Source organism: Typopeltis vanoorti, chromosome 4, assembly GCF_054136105.1.
Source record: "Typopeltis vanoorti isolate ZY-2024b chromosome 4, IOZ_Tvanoo_1.0, whole genome shotgun sequence".
NCBI classification, from domain to species: domain Eukaryota; kingdom Metazoa; phylum Arthropoda; class Arachnida; order Uropygi; family Thelyphonidae; genus Typopeltis; species Typopeltis vanoorti.
Window position 1 is genome coordinate 129,835,222 of NC_143552.1, and position 27,448 is coordinate 129,862,669.

The window sequence follows — 27,448 nt, forward strand, 5'->3', positions numbered from 1 at the left end:
AATGGAGGAAAGAGTACTGTAAAATAATAAAATATGAAGGTCACACAAAAACTGAAAATACAGGTATTCAAGGAGTAATTACTTTGAAAGACTGTTAAATGAAACTAGCAATGAAAGAAAACAGTAGAAGAAACATAGTCAAGAAGGATACAAACAGTGTGTGTGTGTGTGTATCAACACTTGAGGTACAAAAAGCAATCAGAAACCTGAAATGTAGAAAAACAGTTGGAGTAGAGGATATTCAACCAAAAATGCTCAAATATGGAGGCATGAAAGTTTTGCAGTTGCTATGCTGCATAATTCAGAAAGTAAAGTAAGAAAATCAAATTTCACACGACTGGAGTAGAGTTCTCATAATTCCCATTTGTAAAAAGAAGTTTCTTACTGAGTTCTTGGTAAGATTTATGCAAGCATACTTAAGAAGAGGCTAAGAAAAATCATGAGAAGTAAACCTGAGAAGAAAGAGATGAATTCAGGCTGAACAGAGATTGTCAAGATCAGATTTTCACTTTACAATAAGTAGCTGAGAAATCATAGGAATATAACAAGGTTCTGAACTTAAGTTATGTGGATATGGTAAAGACATATGACAAGATGCCCACAGAAAAGTTATTCAAAATACTACAGTTATATGGGGTGAATGAAACATTATACAGAGCAATACATAGTCCGTATTAAAGTCAACAGTCAGAATTAAATCAAATACAGAAAGATGGTTTGATCTAAAATCAGGTGTAAGACAAGGATGCACGTTATCTCTACTTTTATTCATCATCTATGTGGATCGCATTATGAAAGTAAATAGCACTGATTACTGATATTAGAATTTTAAAAATAAATAAATAAATAAAGCTAACTGTCACTGAAATCAGTTACTGAAGAACAATGCCTTTGTACCCTATTTGTAGTGCTCTCACAAATAGTTTCCTTTCATTATGTGCTAATCTACTCATTAACATGCAAAAACATCCATACAAGAAAAATAACACACTTGAATGCAATAATAATAAAAGGAAACCTTTTCATGAGTAAGTGTTCTTCTTTTCACCAAATTCATATTCATTAATGGAGACTATTGATGTGAAGTCTTGCAAAAAACTTTAGAAAATTAATTGGTTCTGTTTGAGCAAAAGGCTGTTGCTAAATCTGCTTTCCAAGCCCAGATTCAACAGAAAATGTATCAAATTGAAAAATCAGATTTGGATCTGCTGATGACTTGCAAATAATTCATTGGCAGATCCAAATCTGATTTCAAAAAGGCCAACAGTAGAAAACTTGCCTCCTGTCCAAATGGAAGCCATGCCTTCTGGTCATCCCTTGCTAAGGTTGTCAGATGTAACTTCTGCTTTCCTGCACTCCCACCTCTCTTTTATCATAATGGCACTACTGTTATTTCATCCAAAGATAAAGCTGATCTTCTGACATCACTTTTTCCTCTAACTCCTGCATAGATAACCAAGGAAAATCATCTTCTACCATACCAGAATCCAAGCCTATGCCTCCTATAGTTTTTCAACAAAAATACAACAGAAAACTACTAAATAACTTGGATACTAAAAGTCTTCTGGTCTTGATGCCATCTCTCTTCAATTGTTCTCAAACACTGTGTTCCAGAACTAATACCCATCCTGCATCGTCTCTATAATTTATTATATATATATTGGGTGCTTATCTCAATGCATGGAAACAATTTCATATCTACCCTATTCCAAAAAAAAGATGATAGAAGTCTACCATGAAACTACTGACCAATTACCATCATCTCTGTCCTCTCCAAAATAATAGAGAAAGTCATCAATAGCTAACTCCACCACTACTGAGAGGCCCACCAATTAATCAGCAATCACCAGTAAGGACTCCACCATTCAAGATCAACAGCTGACCTCACAGCTTTCATCATCCACCACTGGACACATACCATGGAAAGGTTCAAAGAAACTTCTGCTATCACTTAATATTTCCAAAGCTTTCGACTTATGTAGCATCAAGGCCTACTAAACAAATTGCCATCTTTTAGTCTCCCTGCCACCCTGTAATTGGGTAGCCAGTTTTCACTCTGGTTGTTCTCTGCAAGTTGTGGTAGATAGCTCCCTCTCTTTGAGCCTTGAAGAGAGGAGCCATAAATGACCTACTCGCAATTATCACTAATCCTATCCACAGCTTTGCTGATGACAGTACTCTGACATCACAAGCTACAATCATCTACAACTAATGTCTTAAATATTGACCTACATATTATCCTCTGATGGGCAAGGACAACCTTGTCATATTCAATGCCACTAAAACACAGTTTTGTCTTTTCTCATGCAAAAGAGATCCCAGCTCACCTGCCTTACCCTCAGTAATAAACCAATCACCAGAGAAGATTAGATCTCTTTGCTTGGACTAATATTTACCTACAAGTTTTTTCTGGCCTAAACACATCACATCAATACCCTCCTCAGCATCCAAGAAACTTGCATTCTCTTTCATTCAAGAGCCTATTTTACACCTAACCAACTCTTAACTATATACAAATCCACACACATTTAGAATGCACCTAAAACTTCCCTTGAAATCATCGACGCCATCCAGAGGTGAGCAATTAGGCTCATAGATGATCACTCTCTCTTGCAGATTCAACCTCTATCTCATGGGCACAGTTTTTCAGCACTGTGTCTATTCTACAGGTACTTCCATGGTCACTGTTTCAGTGAGCTAGCAGCCACCATTCCTCCACTTTATATTGTACCTGTTTATACAAAAGCAGCAGCTGACCAACACACAAAACCTACTTCTATTCTTCCTCTTTTATTCTGTCCACTTCTGCTCTCTAGAAAACCCCTTCTTCATGAAGTATTCCCAAACAACTACAACCCGCCATTCTTCAAAAAAAGCATTAAAAAATTTCTATCTCAGTCATCGTCTGCAACTGATGTGCTGATAGGTCCTTCGACCTCTTGTGTATGGGATCAATAAAAATAAGAAAAATAAAAATAACTTGGAGCATGTCTTATTATATTTGTGTTAATAAGCTAATATTTAAGAGTTATTAAAATAATAATAATAAAAGCACAACATTCCCTCGATGAGTCTCTGACTCCCTGGAGATCTCTCTTAATAATAATAAAATACTGCAGAGTCAAGCAGATGTTATGACCTTTACAAGAGGAGGTTGAATAGACTGCATGAATGGGCAGATAAGCAGAATTGTCAGTTCAATGTTGCAAAGTGTAAGGTTTTGAAATTTGGTAAGCAACGATGGGATGCAAATACACTTGGCGGGAAAACTTTAAAGGAGGTAGAGGTAGAGAGATCTGGGAGTGGTGGAAAAGGATCTGAAATTCAGAAGCAACATTGCACAAGCTGTGAAGTCGTCACATCAGATAATGACAATAAAGCAGAGAATGTCGATGTAAAGAAATCATGAAGTTACAATTCCACTGTATAAGGCCTTGATCAGGTTTAACATGGATTATTATGCACAGATTTGGTCGTTGGGTTTTCATGATGACACAGATGTGTTAGAAAGAGTTCAGAGAAGATTCATAAAGGGTGTCAATGGTTTTAGAATGTGAAGTAGGAGGAGAAGAGGAGACATGATTGAGATATATAAGCTACTGAGGGATTGTTATCAAGATTGTTGACAAAAAAAAGATTTTTCATAGAATGGGAGAGGGAGTAGAACAAGAGGCTATCCTTGGAAACTGTATAAGGTCTCTGAGCAGAGGAGAAGGTTTTTTGTGCGGAGAGTGGTTGTGAGTGGAATGCATTGCCTGAGTGTGTTGTGAATGTAGATACAATGAATCAGTTTAAGGCACAGTTGGATGAGTTTTTTGTGTGATAGTGTGTATCTACCATGATAGTCTCCAATTCCATGGAGGTCAGATGTTAATAATAATTTTTCTTAAGTTTATCTTCTGATTAATGTCAATTGTCAATCTCGCTGGACTGATGCAGTTCGTAGTTCTTCAGAAGATTGAAATATAAGATCACACAATACTGGAGTCCTAAAAGCTAAGACTAATCTGGAGGAAAATTATTGACAAGAAGTTAGTAATAATACAGACTTTTGAAAGAAAAAAAAAGAAAAAAAGAAATCAGCTAACGCCTTTTATTCCAATATAGGAGTATACGAAGCAGTTTTAGCTCAGAGACCTTATACTTGGCAACCCTATCTAACTTTTGGAAACTGAGGGGCCAGTTCAATCTCCAATAGCCAAAGCGTTAGCTGGCCAAAGACTACCACTAATTATACATGCTGTCCAGTGAAAGCAGTTGACTGACAAGCACTGCCATCTTGTGGTCCCTAATCCTAACACTGTTTACTGTCTGAAAAAAAAAAATAGTGTGGATTCTACTGTTGATTTTTCTTGAGTTTACAGGATGAAAAACCCAAGTTTCTGGGAGAAAAATCCATTTGCCCATGCCAGAGATCGACTAACTTGAGAACCAGTGAAAAAACTACTAGAATTGAATTTACGACGCTCTCACTTTGGGCAATTTAGCACTGTGGACAGCACATGCCACTTCCACCGAGCTACACAGATCTACTTAAAGACTTTTGATGTATTACAATCATAGTATCCTGTACATCTCTTGAGCATAATAATATCATAGAAATCATCATCATCAAGAATTGGATGATGATTTCTGAGATGGATTACTTGGCAACCAGAAGCAGTAACCATCTGAGACCTAATAAAACAGTGACACTGAAAAAAAACTTTTCCATACATAAATATGATTTTTTTTTATTTAAGGCAAATATAACAGGGAATCTATTTGTAAAAACTGAATGATTTGTGCTGTTTGCCATTTCTTATACAACCAGACAACCTAAAAAACCAGGTCGTGGATGAATAAACAAATTAGTAGGTGAATAAATAAACTGAACTAACAAATGTTAGTTCAGTTTTCAAAGTTTGCGCCTGAAAGTATCTTCAGGACTGGGTTAAGGTGGTACAACACAAGGGCAACTTGTTGCAAAGGTGGAGCAAGCTACCAACACTCCTATCTCAGTATCTCCTATAATGCAAAACACATCTCCTTGACAGATATGTCTAATGTTATACATTAAGGGAAGGGCCACTACCCAGACTAGTTTCAACCTTTACTGAGGTCTCTTCAGTGGGACCACCTTAACCCAGTCCTGAAGATACTTTCAGGCACAAACTTTGTTTGCTCACACTTGGATAAAGGATTAAACTAAATTTATTATACTCTAACCAAGTGAAAAATAAACTTTCAACATCTTTCTCTAAATCCAGAGTAAATTATTAAAAAAAAAGGGTGGCACACCAATTGGCAATTCCTATAGGTAGAGATGACCTGCTAATGCTTCTGCCTGATATCTCCACTTGGGCCTGGCTCCCACTGAAGAGACCTCAATAAAGGTCGAAACTAGTCTGGGTAGTGGCCCTTCCCTTAATGCATAACATTAGACATATCTTTCAAGGAGATGTGTTATGCATTATAGGAGATACTGAGATAGGAGTGTTGGTAGCTTGCTCCACCTTTGCAACGAGTTGTCCTGGTGTTGTACCACCTTAACCCAGTCCTGAAGGTACTTTCAGGCGCAAACTTTGTTTGCTCACACTTGGATAAAGGATTAAACTAAATTTATTATACTCTAACCAAGTGAAAAATAAACTTTCAACTTAGTTCAGTTTTAGAAATACCTATTTCAGTGATCACAACAGCATTATTATTCTTTTTATTTTTTTAAATGAAAAATGAAGTACTAGATTTCTGATACTAAGATTTGAAATATTCCCTATGAGAAATTTCAAACCAACAGAAAATTGTATAAAAAAATTAATCTTTTGCATTTTTAAACTGAAAGTTTTCAATTTGTGATGTATTAAATAACTGCTCACAATTGGAAACAAATAAAGCAAGTAACATCATTTGCTGTTCATAAAAACTGAAATGTATCTAACTGCAAGCATGATGACAACTATACACAGGAATTTTGCACAGAAAGAAAAAAAAATGTTCAACTCATATTTCTTTCAATAAATGTTATCTGAAGACATCATGTTTGTCATAATATTATTTTCTCAGTGCATAATTACACAAACAAGATAATTATTTTGCAATTATAGCACTTTACTGGCTAAACCAGCTCAATAAACAAGTTGTTAAACTATTGCCATACTGGCAAAATACAGAAACTTGTAAGCCACTAAACTGGAGGAGTACAAGTGCTCATTCAAACCCAAATGTAAGTTATACCATACCTGATAATCCACAATAATGCTTAACAGTTTAACCAACAATGAGAAGAAGAGAAAAAAAAATATGTTTATGAAACTCACTAATATTTTGCTGGTTTTCTACCCAGCATCATCAGGTACAATGATAACTGTGACAGGCACACAACACTAAACTAAATAATTGTAGAAACAATTTAAATTGCAACTGACACCTAATGTCTTTAACAAGGTGCCCTCTATTGCTTGGATAAGTGCAAAGTTAATTTAGAGAAGTTCAGCTATTAAGTCTTAAAATAACAGTCTCCCAGAACTTTGGTAAATTAATGCAACCATACTTGTTGAGGTTGGGAGAGTGCTTCACAGCTAGCCTCTCAGACCTGTAACAACTTCAATGTAATATAGATGTTTTTCTCCATCTGATCCTATGTGAAGGAGTATCCAGAGCATGGACTGCCAATCCCAACTTGCCACACAGATGATCTCGGATGTAATTTTTATGTTCTTCAAGGTGGATGTTAACTGATCTATCAGTCTGTCCAAAGAAGGCTAAACTGCAGACACAAAGAACTTTATACACTCCTGGATGTTCAAGAAGATGTAGTCGATCTTTAGGAGAACATATGAAAGCAGCTAGCTGAATGAAAGGTTTGAAAGTAGTATGGAGATCATGTTTACAGAGAACTTTGGCTATTTTTTTTATGATTAACATATGGGATGGGAATGGTTTTGCTGTGATCCTGTGTGTTTGGTGTAGGAGAGATGGGGGAGGGTGCTTTAAAATATTTTATCTATTTTATATGGCTGTAGCCATTGGCTAAAAAAGTTGCAAAGGTCCCTGAGTTCTGCGACCTTTGCAACTTGAGAAAATTGAAATTGATATTGAAATCTACAAAATCCCAAAAGAAAAAATTGACAGATTATTAAAAAAATCTACTTCTTGGCCTAAAGAAATTACTAAAAAACTTAAACCTTATCATGTCAAACCACCCTAGATGTACAGGGCGATTTGCGGTAGTAGATGCACAGACAGCCATATCTACAAACTGGCTAAACATTTATCCAAATCACTTCCCTCCCTTACAGGAAGCTCACCATCTATTAAATTCTTTGTACTTATTAATAGAAAATTTAACTCCGACAGATTCTGATATCATGGTCAGTTTTGATATCATCTCACTTTTCACTAATGTATGAACTACCGCAACTAAAACTACTGCAATATAAGTAAGGATACTATACTAATGATGCCTTAAGTTTCATTAGTATTATTTCTACAAAACTCATTCTATGAGAAGAAAGGATATATCGCAAATAATGAAGTATTCTCTTGAAATATTTTGAATTTTCCAGATTAGAAAAACAACATTTAAAAAATAATTTAAAAGTTCTGCTGAATACAAATACTGTCCAGTTACAATAACTTCAAAAATTATAATTGCTTAACACTACAATAATGATAATTACTTAGCAATAAGTTTATTTTTCACTTGGTTGGACTATAATAAATTTAGTTTAATCCTTTATCCAAGTGTGAGCAAACAAAGTTTGCGCCTGAAAGTATCTTCAGGACTGGGGTAAGGTGATACAACACCAGGCAACTGGTTGCAAAGGTGGAGCAAGCTAACATCACTCCTATCTCAGTATCTCCCATAATGCAAAACACATCTCCCTGCAGATATATCTAATGTTATGCATTAAGGGAAGGGCCACTACCCAGACTAGTTTCGACCTTTATTGAGGTCTCTTCAGTGGGAGCCAAGCCCAAGTGCAGATACCAGGCAAAAGCATTAGCAAGGTCATCTCTACCTATAAGGAGTTGCCAAACGGTGTGCCACCTTTTTAATAAATTACTCTGGATTTAAAGAAAGATGTTGAAAGTTTATGGGAGATACTCAGGAGTGATGTTAGCATGCTCCACCTTTGCAACGATTTTCCCGGTGTTGTACCACCTTACCCCAGTCCCGAAGATACTTTCAGTTGGAAAAACTTTGTTTGCTCACACTTGGATAAAGGATTAAACTAAATTTATTATAGTCAAACCAAGTGAAAAAAAAAACTTTCAACATCTTTCTCTAAATCCAGAGTAATTTATTAAAAAGGTGGCACACCGTTTGGCAACTCCTATAGGTAGAGATGACCTTGCTAATGCTTCTGCCTGGTATCTCCACTTGGGCTTGGCTCCCACTGAAGAGACCTCAATAAAGGTCGAAACTAGTCTGGATAGTGGCCCTTCCCATCATGCATGACATTAGACATATCTGCAAGGATATATCTAATGTCACGCAAAGGCACTTTGTAACCATATCAATCAACCTATATCTTTGTCTTTCTCTAGGTCGTTTTCCTGCCAACCTGGCAGAGAACACCTGTTTTGCTAATCTTTCCTCTCCCATTCTGTTTAAGTGACCATACCACCTGAGATTAGCTCTGCTAACATATATCTGGATGCTGACAATGTCGAGTTCTTTCCTCGTTTTTAATATGATATTGCCATTGATGCCACTGTTCATGCCCCCTAATCTTTCTCAGGACTCTCATATCTGCAGTCTCTAGCCAAGTGTTTTATTTCTGACTGAGCTCTCAGATCCATAAGTTAAAACTAGTTTGAACACTGTCTTGTATACAGCTAATTTAGTGCGACTAATTTCTCTCTTATTCCATATAAATTTATTCAATTGACTTCCTACCATACCAGCTTTGTTGATTCTGTTGTCTATTTCCATGTTTAATTTACCATCTTCACTAAAAATTGTGCCTAAGTAGCTGAAATGTTTTATTTGTTCCACAGGTTCTCCGTTCACAACGCAGTTGACATTTTCAATGATTCTCCGTTTTCATTGTCTTGGTCTTTTTATTGCTGACCTTCATACCATATCAATTATAAAAGTTATACAATTTAGACTGGGAATCTTGCAGACTTATAGCAGATTTATTTACAAGTATAACATCGTCCACATAAAGTCAAGAGCTGCTGACATTAACATCTTCAATTTTGATATCATGTTTAATACCACTTCCCTCATAATAATGTGATCCATATCTTCTTCTTATTGTGCTATCTTCTATCGAAGGTCAGCGACCATCTTGGCGAACAAACTGCGCTCTTGTGCTAATCTGAGCAGTTGTGCACTGCTCTTTCCTGTCCACGTCTTGATGTTGTCAAACCATGATATTCTTTTTCTTCCTCTAGTTCCTTTGCCATCAATTCTTCCTACCAAAATAGTTTGTAGAAGTTGGTATTTGCTGTTTCTCATGATGTGTCCAAGATATGATGTTTTTCGTTTCTTGATTATTTGTACAAGATGTTTAGCTTTGCCAATAGATTTTAAGACATCTTCATTGGTAATTTTTTCTGTCCATGATATCTTTAGCATTCTTCTGTATAGCCACATCTCAAAGGCTTCGATTTTCTTGATGGTTGTCGCCTTCAATGTCCATGTTTCAACTCCATAGAGCAGAATAGACCACACGTAACATTTCAGCATTCGGCATCTGACTTCCATGTTTAGGTCTTTATTGCAGAATAGTGTTCTCATTTTCATGAAGGACTGCCGTGCAACTTCAATCCTTGTCTTTATATCTATTTCTGGATCCCACCGTTCATTAAGCCAGCAACCAAGATATTTATATCTTGATGATCCATATAGATAATGAATAACAGAGGGGTTAATGTACATTCTTCTCTCACACCAGATTTAACATTAAACCATCTTCCTTACTTCCTTCAATTCTAAATGCTGACTTACAAATCAAATAAAGACTAAGTATTGCTTGATATAATGTCCCACTGACACCATATAACTGTAGCGTATTGAACAGCTTCTCTCTTTTCACCTTATCATATGCCTTTTCCAAATCAACAAAGCTTAAATACAGATCTTTGTTATATTCCCATGATTTCTCAACTATTTGTCGTAAAGTTAAGATCTGATCCTGACAGCCTCTATTTGGCTTGAATCCAGATTGTTCTTCACCAAGCTTTTCTTCCACAATTCTTCTCAATCGTTTCTCAAGTATACTTGCATAAATCTTAATAGAAAACTCAGTAGGGAAATGCCTGCATAATTCTCACATTCAGTTTTATATCCCTTTTTATATATGGGTACAATGAGAGCTCTGCTACAATCATTGGGAATTCGTCCCTCTGTCCAGGCCTTCTGAACTATGCAGTGCAGTCGCTATAAAACTTTTATATCACCAGCATTTCTGGTCGAATATCATCTACTCCTGCTGCCTGTCCACATTTCAAGCCTTTGATGGCTTTTTCTACTTCAAGTATAGACATGTATTACAGCCTGTTGAGTATTTTTTTCCACTGTGCTATCACTGCTTGTTTCATTTAGCAATTTTTCGAAGTAATTACTCCAAACTTCAAGGATATCTTTTTCTCCCGTTTTCATGTTACCTTTATCATCTCTAACCCCTTTTATACCATCATTCCTCCATTTTTAAGCTTCTTCAACAATCTTCAGTATAAGTTGCAATCTTCTTGATATTTATTTTCTATGTTCTCGCCAAAGTCCTCCCATGACTTTTGTTTAGCTAGTTTTACACAGTGTTTAGCTTTCTTACATTTGTCTCTGTATTCTCTCAGAGCACAAGCTGACTTATTTGCCAGAAACTTTTAATATGCTTTCTTCTTTTCCTTCACTGCCTCTTTTAACTTCCTGTATCCACCATGGAGTTCGATTTTTCTATCCTTGCAGACAACCACACCACACCACATGCGTCTCTGGCTGAATCAAACAGGGTTTTCTTCAAGGCTTGCCACTGAATCTCCAAGGTTTAGTTCCTGTTCTCAAACTCTTTCATTTTTTCTTCAATAATCTTTGTGTATTTTAGTCTACAGTTCACATCTGAGAGCTGCTCGACTTTTATTCGTTTTAAAATTTTCTTACATGTTATTCTTTTCAATATGAAATTCAATTTTATCCTGCTGAAGACTAAATAGTGATCACTTCCAATTTCAAATCCTCAGTACATTCTGGTGTCTACACCAGGGAGAAAACATCACTATCAACAATAACATAGTCAATGAGATTTTTCTTATTCCTTGCCTCTTCTCTCCATGTGAATTTGTGCACATTTTTATGTTGGAACATGGTGTTAGTAATAACAAGTCCATGTCCTGAGCAGAAACCCAACAGGTATTTGCCATTATTATTAGTTTTGCTCTTTTCTCCAAATTTTCCCAAAATATTTTTGTATGTCTGACAATCATTTCCTACTCTGCTATTCAGGTCCAAAAAAATTATGTCGATCTGATACTTATCCAATTCCTCAGTTAGCTCTATTTCTTTGTCATTCAGACTTCTTATGTTGATAGTACTGATCTTTAACTCTGGTGATGTTGAGTTGGGGTGTGTTTTCAGATTTCTTCCAGTAGCTGACTTTTCGCTGTTCGTCCTGGTTCCCTGGCAAAGACAACGGGGACCTTGTTGAACCGTGCAACGCCCAAGCCGGCATGAAATTTTATCATGTTGTACTATCTTTTTGTATTTTGGTTTAAGCCAATAAGAATCTAAATCCCAAATTGCCAGCCCATCCTCATTTGTTCAGTATCCAAGTAGATACCCAACAGGGTGCACCACGAGAACGTGAGGACTAGACATTAGATCAGAACCTCTGGTCAGTTCTCCACATACCTTTAAAGGCTATGTGGAGGTCTCTTCTCACTTATACAGCTGTGACCCTTAAGCAGTTTGCCAACATATATTTTAAGGGTCCTCTTGCAACAACTAATTAATTTTATGTTATGCTAAATAAAATTTAGCATTAAAATTCTTCTCCTGGAGCTGAAGATTCATCAAAGGAGATGGTTTTACAACAAACTTCCATAAAATCCATGAACTCACTGTGGAATATGCAGTATATCTATCATGTTGGATCTTAAATCCAATTCACAACACACACAATGAAATCCACTCATAAAAAGGGAAAATAAAAAAATTTCAGGACTTGTCCCTGGTCCTTATCCCTTCCCCTTGTTCTGCCATTTTAAAAATTTCTCTTATTCTCTCTCTCTCTCTCTCTACCTAGTAAATACTACTAAACAGCTTAAATGTTGAAATCATATCACCTTTGCATCTTTTATCTAGCAAACTCTACAAACTGCATGCTTTCAATCTATTCACAGGTCCTAAAATCATTTTTGTCATCCTCTCTAAAGTTCTTTCATACCTTCCAAACCTTGGTGACCTGATCAAGTAAGCCTTATACCATGGAACCACTATCTCTGGTGATCAATGCCCTTCTCAGTATTGCAGTAATTTTCTAATTTGTCTTAACCACTTCATAACAAAATTTCAAATTTCTCCTCCCCTTCTCTCTCCTTCCCATCCTGCTTCAAGAACTTTTTAATTAATACCTTCTTTCAGGAGAAAGTTATTATGCCAAAAATATTATTATTTACTTCTTTTTTTTTTTTTAAGTGGGGTGCTTAAGGGTGAAAGCTGTATAACTAAGAGAAAACCTCCACATAGCCTTTAAAGGAATGCGGAGAACTGACCAGGGCTTCTGACCTAATGTCCAATCCTCACCTTCTCATGATGCACCCTGCAAGTATCTACATGGATACTGAACGAACGAGGATGGGCTGGCAATTTGGGATTTAGCTGACCAAATTGTATCCTTATTGGTTAAACCGAAATACAAAATGGTACAACACAACAAAATTTCATACCGGCTGGGGCATCATCCGGTTAAACAAGGCCCCTGTTAAATTCGCCAGGGAGCCAGGACGAACAGCGAAAAATCAGCTACTGGAACAAATCTGAAAACACACACCAACTCAACATCACCAGAGTTAAAGATCGGTACTATCAACATAAGAAGCCTGAATGGCAAAGAAATGGAGCTAGCTGAGGAATTAGATAAGTACCAGATCGACATAATAGGGGTAACTGAAACAAAAAAAAAGACAAAAACTGGTGAGATCTTTCTGAGCAATAAATACAAAATCTTATATTCAGGCAATGACAATCAAGGAAAAGAAAGAGTAGCCATAGTATTCAATACAAAATACAAGGCTAACCTTCTTGAATAGTATGGCAGGCAGTCTCAAGTAGAGTAATGTGGGCAAATATGAGAATGGGGAACTGGACAATGAGACTTATTTGTGCCTATGGTCCCACAGAAGGTTCTACTAAGGTAGAAGTGGAAGAATTTTTTGAGGCTTTAGAAAAAGCAACTGACACAATGAAAAAGGAAAAGTTGGTCCTTGTTGGGGATCTAAATAGCAGAGGAGGAAATGATTGTCAGACATACAAAAATATTTTGGGAAAATTTGGAGAAAAGAGCAAAGCTAATAATAATGGCAAATATCTGTTGGATTTCTGCTCAGGACATGGATTGGTTATTACTAACACCATGTTCCAACATAAAAATGTGCACAAATTCACATGGAGAGAAGAGGCAAGGAATAAGAAAAGTCTCATTGATTATGTTATTGTTGATTGTGATGTTTTCTCCGTGGTGCAGGACACCAGAGTGTACAGAGGATTTGAAATTGGAAGTGATCATTAATCAGTCTTGAGCAGGATAAAATTGAATTTCATATTGAAAAGAATAACATGTGAGAAAGTTTTAAAGCGAATAAAAGTTGAGCATCTCTCAGATGTGAACTGTAGACTAAAATACACAAAGATTATTGAAGAAAAAATGAAACAGTTTGAGAACAGGAACCAAACCTTGGATATTGAGTAGCAAACCTTATGGATCTGAAAGCTGGGGCAGAAGTAAAACACTTGACCAAAGACTACATACTGCAGATATGATAGTCCTGAGAAAAATTATAGGCATGAACAGATGGCATCAATGGCAATATCATATGAAAAATGAGGATATTAGGAAAGAACTTGACATTGTCAGCATCCAGGAATGTGTTAGCCGAGCTAATCTCAGGTGGTATGGGCACTTACACAGAATGGGCGAGGAAAGATTAGCAAAACAAGTGTTCTCTGCCAGGTTGGCAGGAAAACGACCCAGAGGAAGACCAAGATATAGGTGGATTGATATGGTAAGTGCCTTATACGATAGAAATATAAGATCTGATAATATTGGAGTCTTGACAAGCAACAGACTGATTTAGAGGAAAATTGTAGATAGGAAGTCAGTAATGATGTAAATTTTTCATGTAGTACTCATATCCTGTATACCCCTTGAGGGTACATGGCAGGAATTTGATGATGATGACTTTTATTAAGTGAAGAAAATTAAAGTTTCTGTGATTATATAATTCAACAGTATTATGAAATCATTAGCTCCATGATTGGTACTCCTCCATCGTATGTATAGCATTCCTTAAATTAACAATCTTTCAAATTTATTGTGTGTGGAAACTTTAATAATCTAAATTTTAATTAGCTTGTAAGTACCATTTCAACTAAAACAGTGCCAATAATCCTGGACCAACTCAACTCTCTTGTCCAAATGGCATCAAATGTGATGGAATCAACCAAGACTGTTTATGTGGTTCTCCATGGCACAAGGCTATCTACAATAATATTATAGATCAAGATCACAGACAGTAAGAGAAATATGAAGGAGAGGAAGGTTTTTTACACACATAAACACACACAGACAGAGAGAGAGAGAGGTGGGGAGGGCGAGAAATAAGTCTTTCTCCCCCTCCCCACAAGGAGCAAATCTAGCATCTATAATTCATTCATACACAATAATATTAATTCAGAAGAGTTAAATCAATATATTCAAGCGGTCATGATTATGTTTACAGCTAGTCTTTTTGTTGATAATTTTATTTTGTTAATAAAACAGACCTACTGCTGTTCATTAAATCTATGTCCAATTGGAAAACTGACTTTTTCACACTACCTGCACTAATCACATTACTCCTCCTTAGGCTGAGTAGTACAAGCTAGCTGTTCATCACTGTCCATCTGTAATTTTTGCAAAATCCTGTCTAAGGATTACTACTGCTGCAAATTAAAAAATTAAAAAAAAAATTGAAATACGGTACTAACAACATTGCTTTGCTATGGATTCCTGACTTCACAGTGAGTTACTCTAAGCATCGGCTCTAATTAAACAATATAATTCCTATTATAGCATTCTTTAAGAGTTACAACCAACAGTGCAGTTGTTTCAATTCTAACTGAGATCTCATTGGCTAGCAGGTGGAAATCCCAAAAATCACTAAATTAATTCAGCAGATCAATCCATTATTTGGTGTCTGAAGAAGACAAAAAGGCTATATATCCAAAATGGGATCAATAAGTTATTAGGGATTTTTCTTTTTGACATAATAATTTCTAATTTATTCATTCCATGCATCAGCAAAACAAACCTTACTGATCTGCTACCTAAGAACAGTAAGTTAAGTGCTTTTGATTGAGGAATTTAAAATTATAATGATGTATCATAGCTTTGTTTAAAAAGAGTTTTCTGTAATTTACTCTGATTCATAATAATCCAGAGTTTAAGTATCTTCCATACTATTAGCCCAACCATGGACATGGTTGGGCTAACGTATTTTTGTGGCTTCTGATCATAGATGATTTATTTATTATTCGTATGGTTGAGGAATATGGGGAAGTCCATTTCTCAACCATCCCTTAGGACAAGTTGAGCAATCCTAGTGAGGGATTAAGTATGTATTTTATGACTGTAAATCCATGTGCGTGTTCATTTGCTGGTTTGCTTGAGAGATGAAAAACCAGAGTTTTTTGGGTGAAAAAACCCTCTATATGAGGCTGGCTAACTCACCTTTAGTTGAAAGAGACAGATAAAAGTTCCTCACATCATGGACAGGAATCAAACCTTGGTCTATCCGACCAAAGGACTTCATCTATACCGACTGAGCTATGGGCTCTACTAGTTGATGAGATCTCAGAAATGAAATATCTAGGTGGGAGAAATTCTATCAATGCTATAATATGCAGTAGATGCAAGTACATAATGAACAAGAAGTTTATTATGCACTTTGATTATAGCAGTTACCTAGAACGACTCATTGGTTGGGCAATGGGCTGACAACCTATTCCTGGAAAATCACTACCTGTTAAGGATCCTAGAGAGAAAAAAGAAACTTCAAACTGGATACAATTCAAGAAATCACTACTGGATTACAATTTTGGGGCATGGAATAAAAAACATTAGATAAGACAGGAGCACTTAAATCAGAAATCCATCAATAAATTAGTGGCTATACAGGAAACAAGATAGAATGGAACAGAAATCAAAAATTTTGGAAACTGTACAATTTTCTCAGGTGGGAAAGAATCAGAGAAACATGAATTTGGAGTAGCATTGATTGCAGTAACAGACATTAAAGTGATCACTAACATGTAATAGACTGTTGAAAGTTTATTTTTCACTTGGTTAGAATATAATAAATTTAGTTTAATCCTTTATCCAAGTGTGAGCAAACAAAGTTTGCGCCTGAAAGTATCTTCAGGACTGGGGTAAGGTGGTGCAACACCAGGGCGACTCCTTGCAAAGGTGGAGCAAGATACTATCACTCCTATCTCAGTATCTCCCATAATACAAAACACATCTCCTTGCAGATATGTCTAATGTTATGCATTAAGGGAAGTTCCCTGGTGTTGCACCACCTTACCCCAGTCCTGAAGATACTTTCAGGCACAAACTTCGTTTGCTCACACTTGGATAAAGGATTAAACTAAATTTATTATGTAATAGACTGATTTGGAATAAAATTGTAGATAGGAGATTAATAATAATGTAATGCTTTCACAGTAACCTGAACACCTCTTGGGGGCAGAGGTGTAGCTAGAGCTTTTGCTGCCCGGGGCAGTCTCTGAATTTTCCGCCCCTCTCAATACACATCAAAAATATTACAAAAAATCAAAACGATGTATAGGGAAATAAATTAAAACACTATGTTTATTTTTGAAGTAAAACTTTAATTTCAACATTCTAAAATGTTTTATTTTTCTTGCTTTTCTGTAAGCAAAATCGATGACATTGTCGAAGTCTATTTCATACTAATGTAGGTAATTCTTAATCAATTTTATTTAGAAAACCTCCTCTCACAACTAGCACCACTTACAGCAATTGTGAGGAGAATTCGCTGTAGTATTAGTTGGAACTGAATTGTCAAGACTGTATTTTAGAATTAACTGCAAAAGTTCAAAAATATTCAAAGTGCTGCCAGGGGCAGACCCCCCCCCCTCTTGCTATGCCTCTGCTTGGGGGACATAATAGGAAACTAATGATGATGGATAACAAATGCTCACACATCAAAGAAGAAAGGGAAGATATTGAAAAAAAAAAAAGGATTTTTTCTGCAAAATGGAGAGATAGTGTGATTCACCATCTAAAGCCATAAAAATGATTATTGGGAATTTTGATGGCAAGGTTGGACAGGAAGATATTTATAAAGGTGCAATTGAAAAACACAGTCTACATACACATTCTAATGATAATGAAGAGAAAGTAATAGATTTTGCTATAAGTAAAGCTTTCCAAATAAAGACAATCCATAAAAAGATGCCGATGTCCCCAGATGGCACAGTATTTAATGAAATTGACCATGTGCTTATAGATAAAAGATCAATATCAAGTATTTTGGATGTAAGATCATATAGAAGAGTTTGCTATGATTCAGATTATTATCTGATCAAATTTAAATATAGGATCAGAATCTCAGTGAAGAAACAAGAAAGACATGAAAGAGCACTAAAGTTTAACATGCAGAAGCTTAAAGAAATTGAAGTTATTGAAGAACTAATTTCAGAATAAAATGAAAGAGAAAACAGAGGCAGAAAATATAGATATAGAACAGGATGTAGAAAGACGGTGGACATACATAGAACAATCGATTCTGAATACTGTGGAAGAGATTCTGGGATATGGAAACATCCCAGAATCTCTTCATCAAACCAATTCCTGGAGGAATTGGTTTGATGAAGAATGTGCTATGTAGATTAAAGAAGTAATAAAAAGAAATAAAGCATATGAAGAATTTACTACAAGACCAACTAAGATTAAAGAAGGAAAATATAAAGAACTGAGACAACAAGCAGATAAAATCTGTCAAAGGAAGAAAAAGACAAGCTCTTAATAAAATTATAAGCATAGTACAATAGGAAATGAAGAACAAGGGCAATAGTAGAAAAGCTTATTATATAATTAAGCAAATTAAAGGAGAATATAAGCCAGGGCTAGATATATGTAGAAATGGAAACAACTAATCCCCAGGAATAGACAAAATTCCTGCAGAGTTACTGAAACCAGAAGTAAAAAAAACTAGAAGACAAAACATAAGCTGCTTGGGAAAAAGTCAATGGGCACCAATGTGTGAAGAACCAACAGCCATAGCACCCACCTTAATAACATGTAGGAACCCCCTTTTCGTTGTGATGATTGCAGCAATCCTATGGGGCATACTTTCTACAAGCGCACAATAGTGATCAACGGGAATTTTGTACCATTCTTCGGACTCCCCCCCCCCCTTTCGCTGTGATGATTGCAGCAATCCTATGGGGACATACTTTCCACAAGCACACAATAGCGATCAATGGGAATTTTTTACCATTCTTCCTGTAGGCATGTAATGCGGTCTTGGACTGTTGTGGGGAAGAAATCCCTTGACCTCACACGATGCTCCAGTTCATCCCACAGATGTTCAAAAGAGTTGAGATAAGGCCTCTGTGGAGGCCAGTCAAATGTGGTGACATTTATGTTCACAAACCATGTATTTACAGCAGCAGCAGCCTTATGACACAGTGCATTGTCTTGCTGAAAAAATAGTGGTCAGCTCTGTAGAAACACCACCAAGTAGGAAGTATTGCATCGTCCAGAATATCCACATACCTCTCAGAGTTCAATGTTTGTGGCACCACAAACAGAGGTCCGAGGCCAAACCAGGAAAAATAAAATTATACCATCACATTGCCAACTCATAGTTGGGGTTATGCACTGGAGACATTCACTGGGCATCCATCACACTAGTCCATCTGCTCAGTAGAGGGTGTAGCACGATTCACTGCTCCATAACACAGCTTTCCAAGCTTCCATGTCCCACTGTATATGCTCTTTGCATATACAGTGGGACACTGAAGATTATGCTGCAGGTTGCTTGGTTCAGGTAAGTGGGGTTTGCATATTGTGGTTCTCCCATGCCTATGTTGTGAGCCTCGGTTCTGAATGTTTTTGTGCAGATTTGTGTTCGAGCTGATGCCTGGAACTCTGCATTCAATGTGTTAGCTGGCAAATGGTAATTTTTACATATTTATCTTTCTTAGCACTCTACCGTCACGTTGCAGTTGACACCAGTTCCATCTCAGTATAGGATAGGACCTGCAGCATGGCATCCTATTACAACACCTCTTTCGAACACCATCAGTTCCTTCTTGCAGCCATTTCACCCAGACACGGTCGCACTGACTCATGAGCACCATATTTCTCCATATTTTTTGCTGATTAAAAATTAATCAACAAAAAAACAAAATAATGATTAATACCAGGCAGAATTAGTTAGATACAAGTGTGAAAATTGGGAACCTTTAAATTGAAAAAGCGGAACAATATTTAGGAGTAATTATCACTGACCAGTCAAACCAGATGGTGGAAGCAGAATTAAATAAAGAGAGGTAATCAGGCTTTCTATTATCTGTTGTGTACTCAGTTAAAAAGATATTCATTGGAAGACTAAAGTAAAATTATATAAATCAATAATTTGTCCAGTTGTTATCTATGGATGTGAACTCTGGATTATTATGGTAAGAGTGGAGAATTTGATTTCAACTATTGAAAGGAAAATCCTCAGAAAAATATTTGGACCAGTGAATAATAATAGTCTCTGGAGAATCAGATACAGCCATGAGTTATATCAACTTTATAAAGAACACATAATATTCCATGTAATCAAGTTCTAAAAGTTGAAGTAGACAGGACATGTTTTTTGTATAGAAAATGAGAGTATTCTTATGAAGGCAATCAATAGTAAAATTATTGGTAAAAGAACCAGAAGGAAAACCTAAAAACAGATGGATAGACACCATTAGTCAACATAGCAATATCATACTATAATGTTCAAGCTGGAGAAGTAAAGTTTTGGACAGACAGGGTTGAGGGCAACAAATCCAAGAAGCCAAGGCTCGATTTGAACTGTAGAATCATAAGGAGAACAAGAACTCATTATGATGTCATTCCCTGTAGTATGAATTCATTATCATAAAGTTCGTGCGAGAAACTTGCATGAACTTTATGGTAATAAACTCACTTGAAAAATAACAGGTTTGTTTTGCTTATGGCTGGAATGGATAAATATAAGGATTTACTATGCTAACCATATACTGTTTGGTAAGTATGACAAGCTTAGGAGTTTGATTGGTTCAGTGCCATGGCATGTAAAACTGCAAGGGCTGGATGTTGATAGTGCATGGGAAGTGGTTAAGAAGTGTTTGCAGGAGGCAATGGCTGACTGTATACCTAGAGTCCGAATAATAAATCAAGTAGGGATTAAATGGATGAATAACACCATTAAGCTTGAGCTGCAAAAAAAGAAACAATTGTGGAGGGAATTTAAGGAGAATGGTGACCTGCAGGCACATGAACGGTATAAAGCCCAGGCCAGAAGGGTAACAAGTGTGGTAAGAAAAGCAAAAGTGGATTATGAAAGAACTTTAGCCATGCAGGCTAAAGAGAATCCCAAACAGTTTTTTTGATATGTTGCAAGTAAAAGAAAAAATGTATAAGGCAGATTGATTTTAAAGAATGCCGATGGCAGGGAGGTAACCAAATCACTTGATATATTAGAATTACAGAGTGAGCACTTTGCAAGAGTATATCATCCAGGTGGTGGTATTGCAGAAATGGAAGAACCAACAGCTTATACAGGAATTGTGGTGAATGAGGTGGAGGTGAATAGTCTATTACAAAACCTCAATGTCAATTAATCTGCAGGATTGGATGATATGCCAGCTCGTGTCGTACGAGAAGCAGCTAAAGACTTGTCAGTGCCTTTGACCATTTTGTTTAATTTGAGTCTCGGGTCTGGGTTAGTCCCACGGGGATGGAAAGAGGGGAAAATAGTTCCACTGCATAAAGGAGGTTCCAAGACTGCTGTTGAAAATTACCGGCTGATCAGCATATCAGGAATTGTTGTCAACTGTATGGGGGACAGCATGGTTTTGTGAAGGGTAGATCATGCCTCAGTAACTTGCTCATGTTTTATAACACAGTGACGGCTGAACTGGATAACGGGTAACGGGTTTACAGTGATTCTACTGGACCTTGCTAAAGCCTTTGATAGGATAACACATGGAATTCTAATCAGTAAACTGCAGCATATGAGAATAGATATAGGGTTGGTGAGATGGATAGGAGGGTGGTTGATGAAGAGATATCAGAGAGTGGTTTATTCAAGAGTAGAGTCCAAAAGATGGCCTGTGACTAGTGGTGTGCCGCAGGGTTCTGTTCTTGGACCACTACTGTTTAATTTGTTCATTAGCGATATAGGAAAGGATCTGAAAGGAACTGTGCATCTGTTTGTGGATGATGCGAAGTTGGGTAGAGCAATAGTGAATGCTCAGGATGTCAAAATTTTGTAGGATGATTTGGATAGTTTGGAGGACCGGGCTAAGGAGAATGGATGTCAATTTAATGTGGAAAAATGTAAGGTTTTGCATTTGGGGGTGAAAAGATTAGCAGCAGTATATCACATTGGTGGAACTGTACTCCAGGAGATTGACGAGGCCAGGAATTTGGGAGTGTTGGTGGATAGGGAGTTGAAGTTTAGGGGACACATTGCAAAAGTGGCAAAATCAGCTCATCAAATCACTTGGTTGCTGAAAAACAATTTAACGAGCAGAGACAAACAGGTTACTGTTCCTCTGTATTGAGCCTTGATAAGACCCCCATCTAAACTACTGTGCCTAGATATGGGTGCCAGGGTTTCTTCTTGATGGGGAGGAGGTGGAGAGGATCCTGAGACGAGTGACCAAGATAATAGCAGGACTATGGAATGAACCTTATGAGAACAGGTTCAAGATCTGTGGGCTGCAGAAATTGGTTGATAGGCAGAAAAGGGCTGATATGATTGAGACATTCAAAGTACTGAAGAGTTTTTATAAGATTAATTCAGAAGATATTTTTGAGAATAGGACTGGTAGTGGGAGGACTAGTGGGCCATCCATGGAAGCTTGGTAAGAGTGTGGTTAGCAAGGGTGTTAGAGCTAGGTTTTTACTTGGAGTGTAAATGAGTGGAATAAGCTGCCAGAGTCTGTTGTGGGTGCCATGACTGTAAATGAGTTCAAGATGAAATATGATAGATACTGTGTGAATGTTGAATAGTTGTTCTTGACATGATGTTGGGCCTCCCTCGATGAGTCAAAGTACTCCTTGGAGCTGCCCGTAATAATAATAATAACAATAACCAGAAGGAAATCTCCTATTCCCATATCAGAGAGTGAGGATAATTTTCTAGACCTTTTCATGGTTATTTCCTTCTGCATTCCAATCAAACAAATGCAACTGACAATGGACATAAGAAACTTTTGACTTCATGACCATGTCTGTCTTATCATTAATTATTAATAAAACTATTTATATCATAATAATAATCATCAGATATACTTGTCATGTTTAATGATTTAGAATTTATGGATTACACTATTTAGTTAGAATTGAAGTTAATTTACAAAAAATCATTAAATTATTAAACTACTGTCAGACCACAGATGCAAGATCCCACAACACTTGTCTTGACTGGTTGAAGGGGAATCCATTCCGATAATAGGGTAATGAATGCATTTTGTGGGATGAGTGTTTATTATTATACATTGGAAAATTAGCTTTTCTTTTGTGAAAATTCTAGTTTTTAAAGTAACTATTTTGCTTTTGCAACAGTTGGAAAATTTTACATATAAAGCACACACTTTCACATGTTGGTGACAAATTTGTACATCGCCTTATTCCTTTCTCCTGTTCAACATGAACTGACTCTTCTTGGCACTGTGCTAGCCAGGGTTCTCGCATCTGTGGTCGGACAGTAATTTAATTCAGAGTTCTGAAACTATCAAGTTAAAAAAAGGGGGGGGGGAGGGAAGAACAGAGCATACCGATAAATGGCAGGAGTAATAAATTTCATTAGAGTATTCAGCCTACTTATACATTAAAATAAATAAATATATAAGCATTAATAATAAAATACAAGATATTTAATTTATGAAATATCTTGCATTTTTATTAACCAAATTATTTTCTTTTAAGCATGCTTTTTGTTCATCTGTTTCAAGATGAACAAAAAAAACTCTTTACTCCATCTAACCATCTCAATTTTTTAGCATTTGTGTTTCCAGTTGCTAAATAACATCTTTCTTATTTGCTCAATTATATGGGTTATTCTCCAGGCATTCACATGCACTCTTGTGAGGCAATCAGTGCCATGAAGTTACTTTCAAATGAGGAAGAGAAAACCAAATTTTCCAAACAGCATCATTGCAAAACAATTATAAAAATTTAATCCTTGATAGAACAAGATTCAAAAGAGTAAGAACAAAAAAAAATAATGTAATTTTTCTTTTAACCCAGATCACTTCCCCTCCCCCAAATAAATATTCAATTCCAGAGTTTTCTTGTATGTGGTGAGTTGAAAATCAATAAATATGGGAATAAAATATAGTAATGCTATTAACATGTGATTATTAGAAGTTTGTTATAAACATAATTATTAATGTTTTTCTGATTATATGTATAAGAATGAAATATTAATGTTTGTCATGGTCCAAATAAGGAGCCATTGAAAAAATCAAAATAACAGAAATGTAGGTAACAATACTATTTGCTACAATAAATTTCCATGAGAATAGCAGATTAGTGCTTCTCAGTAGTACTGTTCACTATACAATGCACTTTTGGAAAAAAGCTGTATAAGAAATGACTGTATAACTTTGCACTACTTTATAACTTTATAACGACAAACTCAACTATTTTATTTAATTAAAAAGGAAATGACATACATACATACCTGTCTATGATCCAATCAGGCTTCACAACTTTTTCACATTTCTCATCCTTTATTTTTGAATTTGCAAGTGCAGTTGCAATAATATGTGTCGTATGAACTTGTGAATAATAATGATGATATGTTCCTCCATGAAGCAACATTAATCTTTTCAGTTCTTCAGCATTGGGTTCTAACAGATTAATGAAATTTCACTTTTTATTATAAACACATTACTAATATGATTGTGAATAAAAAATACAGCAATACTATTACTACATAATTCATAATTACATATTTAACTGAATAATACGTATTTTATAAGAGCATCCATAGTTGGTATTAATGATGTCCTTTGCTGAAAAGATCTTGGTTTGAATCACATCTAGGATTCAAATCATGTAACTAGGATGTGAAGAACCTTTATAAGGGGTTTTCAACTGAAGATAAGTTAGCTGGTCATCAAGAGTTTTTTTTTACTTTTTTTTTGAAACCTGGGTTTTTCATTCTAAAAAAAACAAAAACTGAGCAGAAAATATACAACAGATAGGCATAGTAAATTATGCAGATAGGACTGCCCTATCAGAACATTAATTAAGTTTCTAAAAAGTCAAAGGAAAAACAACACAATAAGATGATGAGACATATTTTATGTACAGTGATAATCTGCACATTCCAAATATGCTCCACTTTTTATAGTGGCAAAGCTTAAAGTGCAAGGCAATACGCTCCCTTTTTTCAGAGCTCAATTTTTTGTTCAATATCAACCATTATACCAGGTTTTCTCAAACTTTTCCTACAAAGGAACACTTCACAAATCCTGAAATTTTAATGGAACATCTTGGTTAGAGTCAAGTATCATTAGTCTCGTATTCAATGCAAAGCTAAGCACACACTGTTGCAGCAATAGGCTGTATTGCACTGCAAAAATACGACAGCACACACTACAGTTGTGTCAGGCCACAGCACATCGCATTGGCCTTGCTTGTGACCGCACATTTCCTAGAATAGATACCTTCATACTTCACTTGTGCTAGGAGGTGTCAACAATCATGGGCGGCTGAGTCAAGGCCAGCGAGCGCTGGCCTTAAAGCACAATCCATGCAAAGTGAGGAGTGCCTGATTTTCAAACATGTTTGAACTTATCGCAGCATTTAAAACCATTCCAGGCTCATATTAATTTTGATAATTTTTCCAGGAACACTTATTCACTTTTTGCGAAACACTGGTGTTCTGCAGAACATAGTTTGGGAAATGCTGCATTATACTATTAATTATGAATGAAACATTCTTCATAGGCATCTTGTGAAAGTAAAAAATATTATTTACTGTTTGGGATGATCTTTAGCTTGTATTGCTAATTTTCTTTCACAGTCAGCTTACTACACTGGTTGCCCTTCTCATCTGTGATTTGCACTATTCATGTCAATGCTGGTCACCTGTCTCCTTCAATTCGCTCTGCAATTGTTTCTTTTTTTGCAGCTCCAGCTTAATAATGATATTCATCTTCTTAACTCCCACTTGATTTACCCTCCTGACTTAAGTATGCACTCTGCCATTATTTCCCTCAAACACTTTTTTACCACTTCCCATGCACTGTCAGCATCTAGCCCTTGCAATTTCACATGCCATGGCACTGATCCAAGCAATTGCCTAAGCTTGTTATACTCACCAGCCCTGTAATTCCACATATACAGTCTTAACTGAAAAATTCACATATTTAGCCACCTAAAAGGTCACGACAATATGATCACTCGACCCAGCTAGCAGCAACATGATCATATTTGTTACAGACAAATTCTCAGATGCAATTACTAGATTGAGCACTCTCAAAATGCTAGTATATTCCATCACATGCTGTCTCAGTTAATTACTCCTTAGTAACTGCATAAATTTCAATTCCTTCCTCCCACATGTCATCTTCTCCTTCCAATCTATGTTCCCATAGTTGAAATTCCCTGTAATAATTACCAGCCCTCCATCTATTGAGTCTATTTGCCGATGCATATTATATTCATCATCATTTCCATCCCCCTGGTCTTGCAGAATCCACTGTATATTTTGTTCTGCTGGCCTCTAGTTCACACAGATAGCCTCAAATGTGCTAATTTTAATGGCCTACAGTTGAGCTTCTACTCACTTTGGTTGCAGTTCATCAGTTATAATCAATAACACTCCTCTCCCAATTCTTTTCTCTCTATCCTCTCTGAACACACTATATCCTTCACATTCTATCCCACCGACCATATATTCTTCTGTCAGCCATGTCTCACTAATGTCAATAATCTCTAGCCAGGACGAACTAACCAATAACAAAAATTCCTCCTGCTTGTTATGAATGCTCCTGGCATTAGTGCACATAAAGTGCAAAAGCTCTTTGGACTTATGTCTATCCTGACGCTTTATAATAACTATCCATTATTTGTTACCAGAGGTACTAACTTAGGCATATTATTCAAATGCCTGATGTCTGCATATCCACTCAACAGCTCCTCTTTTGAAATTATTCATTCATTTCTATCTTGCATGAAATATGCATTGGACAATACTTGCACTTACTGATTCCTCATTTTTACATTTCATATTATTTTTCTAAACTTCAGATTAATTTATTTTCATTCTGTAGCTAAATTGAAGAAATTACAAAATTAAGAAAAAATAAAATAAAATAATTGTTCATAATTTTTAAATTCCGAACAAGTTATCAAATGCGATCCAAATATAAAAATAACTTCATCATACACTCTGGCATGAAAGCCGATTTCACTAATCATAGCGTTTTCCACCCCCTTTAAACTAATGGACCACCTGATAACATGGGCTTATTCTAAGAATAAACTGATTCAAATCCATTAATTTTAATAAAAATGTCTATTATTTGTGGCAGTTTTGTTGCACTTAATGTATTGTCATATTATATTATATCATCAAATTCCTGCCATGTACACCCTCAAGGGATGTACAGGATATGATAGTACTACATGAAAAATTTACATCATTACTAACTTCCTATCTACAATTTAACTCCAAATCAGTCTGTTACTTGTCAAGACTCCAACATTATCAGATCTTATATTTCTATCATCTAAGGCACTTTTTATTGTATCAATTCACCTATATCTCGGTCTTCCTCTGGGTCATTTACCTGTCAAAATGGCAGAGAACACTTGTTTTGCTAATCTTTCATCGCCCATTCTGTTTAAGTGACCATACCACCTGAGATTAGCTTTGCTAACGCAAACCTGGATGACGACAATGTCAAGTTCATTCCAAATATCCTCGTTTTTAATATGATATTGCCACTGATAACATCTGTTCATGC

General features: G+C 36.1%; 1 protein-coding gene across 3 annotated transcripts in view; it reads right to left on the bottom strand.

Annotated features, from left to right (window-relative positions):
• Positions 1 to 27,448, bottom strand: part of Rev1 (Rev1 DNA directed polymerase) — a 293,568-nt gene that overhangs the window by 220,375 nt on the left and 45,745 nt on the right. For all 3 annotated transcript variants that reach the window (XM_090391456.1, XM_090391459.1, XM_090391458.1), the window contains one exon: positions 24,151 to 24,319. In XM_090391456.1, the coding sequence (XP_090247582.1) occupies positions 24,151 to 24,319 (169 nt within the window). The remainder of the gene's footprint in view (positions 1 to 24,150; positions 24,320 to 27,448) is intronic.